The sequence below is a fragment of the Prosopis cineraria genome, unplaced genomic scaffold (assembly GCF_029017545.1).
Source record: "Prosopis cineraria cultivar Desert tree isolate PC_DT_omini unplaced genomic scaffold, ASM2901754v1 PC896, whole genome shotgun sequence".
NCBI lineage: Eukaryota > Viridiplantae > Streptophyta > Magnoliopsida > Fabales > Fabaceae > Prosopis > Prosopis cineraria.
This window is the reverse complement of record NW_026556221.1, coordinates 5,104-8,878: the sequence shown is the minus strand read 5'-3', so window position 1 is coordinate 8,878 and position 3,775 is coordinate 5,104. Positions and strand designations below refer to the sequence as shown.

Genomic DNA, 3,775 nt, shown 5'->3' with positions numbered 1-3,775 from the left:
CCCTCTTCTTCGCGATAAAAATCAAGGAAATTAAAGTATATTTTATTAGAGCAATATTTCTGGAACTGCAAAAAAAAAAAAAAGTTGATTATTTTATCTGATGAATCTAAGAATCTAACTTAGAACGATGTCTCTTTATTTGTGAGTGCAATAGCATATACCGTGATACTTATCTCTTAAAACTCAGACTTTACCCTTTGGAGGTTAGGTTCAAAGCCATCATGTTGAGACTTTTCTTTGAAAGAGTTTGATACACGAGATTCTTCCAAAGGGTCAAATTAATGAAATATATATGAGAACGCAAAATAGGGATTGATATTTTTAATGAATTGCATCAAATGTTATCCAGTTTAGTCATATCTCATGGCGGCATGAGAAACTAACACTATAAAGCCATTTGACTGGTGATTATAAGATGTCATTTTTAGCTACTATCATTTTCAAATTCAACTCCAACTTCATTTTCCAATCCGAGAACCTCGCTAGTGGGTTCCTAAGCAACAAGAAAATGATTTATCTGGTTTAGTTCCCCGAGCCATTAAGCGACTATAAATATGATCTCCCACGAACCCAGTCCAGCAACAAAATCAAAGCCTGAGACATATAGTTAAACAAGCTTTGATTTTCAACATGGATGGAGCAAGATTCAAATCCATGGCCTTCTTCATTGTGGTGGTCGTTCTTCTTCTGAGTGTATCAGAAGGAAGGCCATTAATGATGAAACCAGAAGAAGAGGTGGTTGGGATATTCAGGACATTGAAGGGGTCAGGGCCGAGCCCTGGTCCAGGCCACAGGGTGACGAAGGTTCAGAATTTGATGGGAACCGAGAACTCTGGTCCGAGCCGGGGTGAGGGCCACTGGCTAGAAAGGGGTCAAGAGATTGGAGTGGTGAAGCATTCAGGTCCAAGCCCTGGTCAAGGACACAAGGCCGTCGCTTCTGCAGAAAACCGCTCGTAAATACGAATATGAATTGAAGACTCTCTTGGATGGCTCTCCATCTTCTTAGCAGGGGATTGAAACTAGAAAGTATCCCATAGATCTTTGCCTTTCAACTCTTAATGTAGTTTTAAAAATTAGTACGAAGCACATATGAAAAGTTTTCAGTTCTGTTGTTAGATTGCACTTTATTATTTGTTCCCCCTAATTTTAATACTTTTGTTCCAAAATAGAAAACAGAATCTGCATCATAAGAAGAAGCATTTTATATACTTTCAAAATAATAAGTAAGTGTTGGGATTCTCCAGATTGTCAATATTAAGCGGGCAAAATATAATAATAGTCCCTCTACTTTGATTGTGTTTTTGTAGTTCATATCATTTTATTTTGTTGTTCTCAATTCTTTTACTTTGATCCATTTGCAACGTTAGTTTTCATATTTTTAAAAGTATGTAAGAGAATCATGAGCTAGAGCCGATGAAATTAATTTTGGTGAAGTGTGTACCAACTCTTTTAACCTTTTTGCTGACCTACAAGTCATCTCATCCTCATCTCTTATACTCAGTTTGATTAAGCTAACAGTACACGTAAGCTCTTTCCCCCTTTACCTTTTATTTTTAATCATGCAAGGTTAATGTATTTTCATGTCAGCATATTTTCCATTAACATATCACACAACGTAAATAACAAGTAATTTATAAGACAGTGACCACTAAATTCTATTTCACCAACCTTTGTCTCCCTAAATTCTACACACACACACACACACACACACATAATATTTCACATTTATTTATCAAATAGTTTTAATGGTTGTCCTCTCTTCAATGACCGGCGCTCGTTTCATTTTCTCACCCGGTGTCTCATACGTGAAGGCTGGGCATTAGGGTAGTGGGCCATTTCGGCCCAACACTTCGTCGGAGTCTTTTAGTCACCGTGGCGTCAAGGTCGTACCCTTGGGCCTGTGAAGTGTCAGTCCCACATTACTGTTGCACGAGCGCAGTTATCAGATATCAATCATTATATTTATTTGATAGGTTTATAAATTTCAAACATAGGAAAAATTAATCATTTATTAATTCTTACAATCCTCACTTGATTACAACGCTCACTGAAATTTTATTTGTTCAACATAACCCCTAAAGTTCCAGTAATTTAATCCTGATCCCTATAAACTTTTAAAAAATATCTAAAATTTCAAAGATGAGGTTGTAATCAAGTCATGAAGTGTAGGAACCAATGAATTAAATGACTTAAACTGAAAGAATGAGTCACATCAAGTTGAATTTCAAAGATTAAGCTATAACTGTGTTAACATTATAGAAATTAAATAATTAATTTTTTTAAATCCACCTATAGATAGAGAAATTGGCGCTTTTGCTAAGCTAAGCAATTTTGAAGTGAAAAAGCCCAAAAAAAAAAAATAATAATAACATTGTCATGTGTCATGCCAATTACATACATAGTTTTGATAATTCTCAACATGAAACCAAACACGTTTTAAAATCCATTGGATTGATAACTACACCTGCAAAATAATGGTTGAAAGGCTTTTGCTTAAATTGTGGTCGAAGTAATAGTTTGGCTCTTTTTTTGTTCCAAAATAAAATGTTGGGTAAGTCTTGTAAATGGAAAAATTATTGCCATGACATGAGAGTTTTATGCTCATATGATCAAGCATGATTATTAAGTTCTGACTTCTCAATCGGATATTGACTTGGCTTTTTATTTTATTTGTGACAGGGGAGAGAAAAGTTTGGGAGTTGGAAAGGGACAAAGAGGGAATATAAAAATCAATCCAAATAAAAACTTTATGATTGCCAGGACAAATGGCCTCCGAAGAATTGCATTCAAAGACATGTGGCTTCACTTCAAAACGATTACTGGATCATTCCAAATTATTATTATTTTTTACCGTTTGTCACAATTGTCATGTGGGGTCATCCTTTCCTAGAGGTCCAAGGTTCTGTTTTAAAACACTATAGAAAAAGAAAAGGAAATGGGGTCAAGGCAGGGACTGGGAAGATTAAATTAGTGATAATGAGCCTGTTTAAAATCCTATTTTTAAAATATTTTTCGTTTTGAAAGATAAAAAAATCTGTTTAAAAATGTTTTCTTTTTAAAATCTGTTTAAAGTAAAAAAATTATTTTGAAAAATAAAAAAATCATGATATCTTTTTTTATATCTTGCTGCTTTTTATTCTGTAAAATCAGAGAATACATATAAAACATCAAGTGTTTATTGATAATAATTATGTTAGTAAAATAAATCACTCTTTCATTTTTATTTCATAACTTTTGATATGATTTTCAGAATGATGATAAAAAAAAATTATTTCCAAAACTTTTTCTAAAAAGTTATTGCACATAATTATTTTAAGAACATAAAAAAAGAAAATATAATCAAACAAACCCTATATTGGGGGCAAAAACATATACTTGGTATAAATATGAATAATTATTTAAAATATAATTTAAAAATTTATTAAATTTATATGATAAAATTCATTACAATTAAGAAATTGATATAAGAAAAAATTAGACAAATATAATGATGTAAAAGATGAATATAAAGAGGGACAGGTTATTATTTATAAATACTCCCTCTATTCATAAATATAAAGTATTTTTTGAGGAATTAGATGTTAAAAAATGTAAGATATTTTTAGTCTTTCAAAATATAATTATTATATTTTTTAAAAAATAAGATAATAAATAGTATGTTGTCATTGTTTTGAGTTTTGACAACTTGAACAAATTGTACTAACCTCGAACTGATCAAAGCTAATGCAACCATGGTTGAATTGGTTACTTTAAATGATCAAAATGCCTTAACCAA

General features: G+C 32.0%; 1 protein-coding gene across 1 annotated transcript; it reads left to right on the top strand.

Moving 5' to 3' along the window:
- The first annotated feature begins 451 nt into the window (after nt 1–451).
- LOC129298726 (uncharacterized) lies at nt 452–1,384 on the top strand. The gene has a single exon (XM_054937147.1). It carries the CDS (start codon nt 631–633, stop codon nt 955–957), a length of 327 nt encoding a protein of 108 aa, XP_054793122.1. The 5' UTR covers nt 452–630; the 3' UTR covers nt 958–1,384.
- The last annotated feature ends 2,391 nt before the right edge of the window (nt 1,385–3,775 follow it).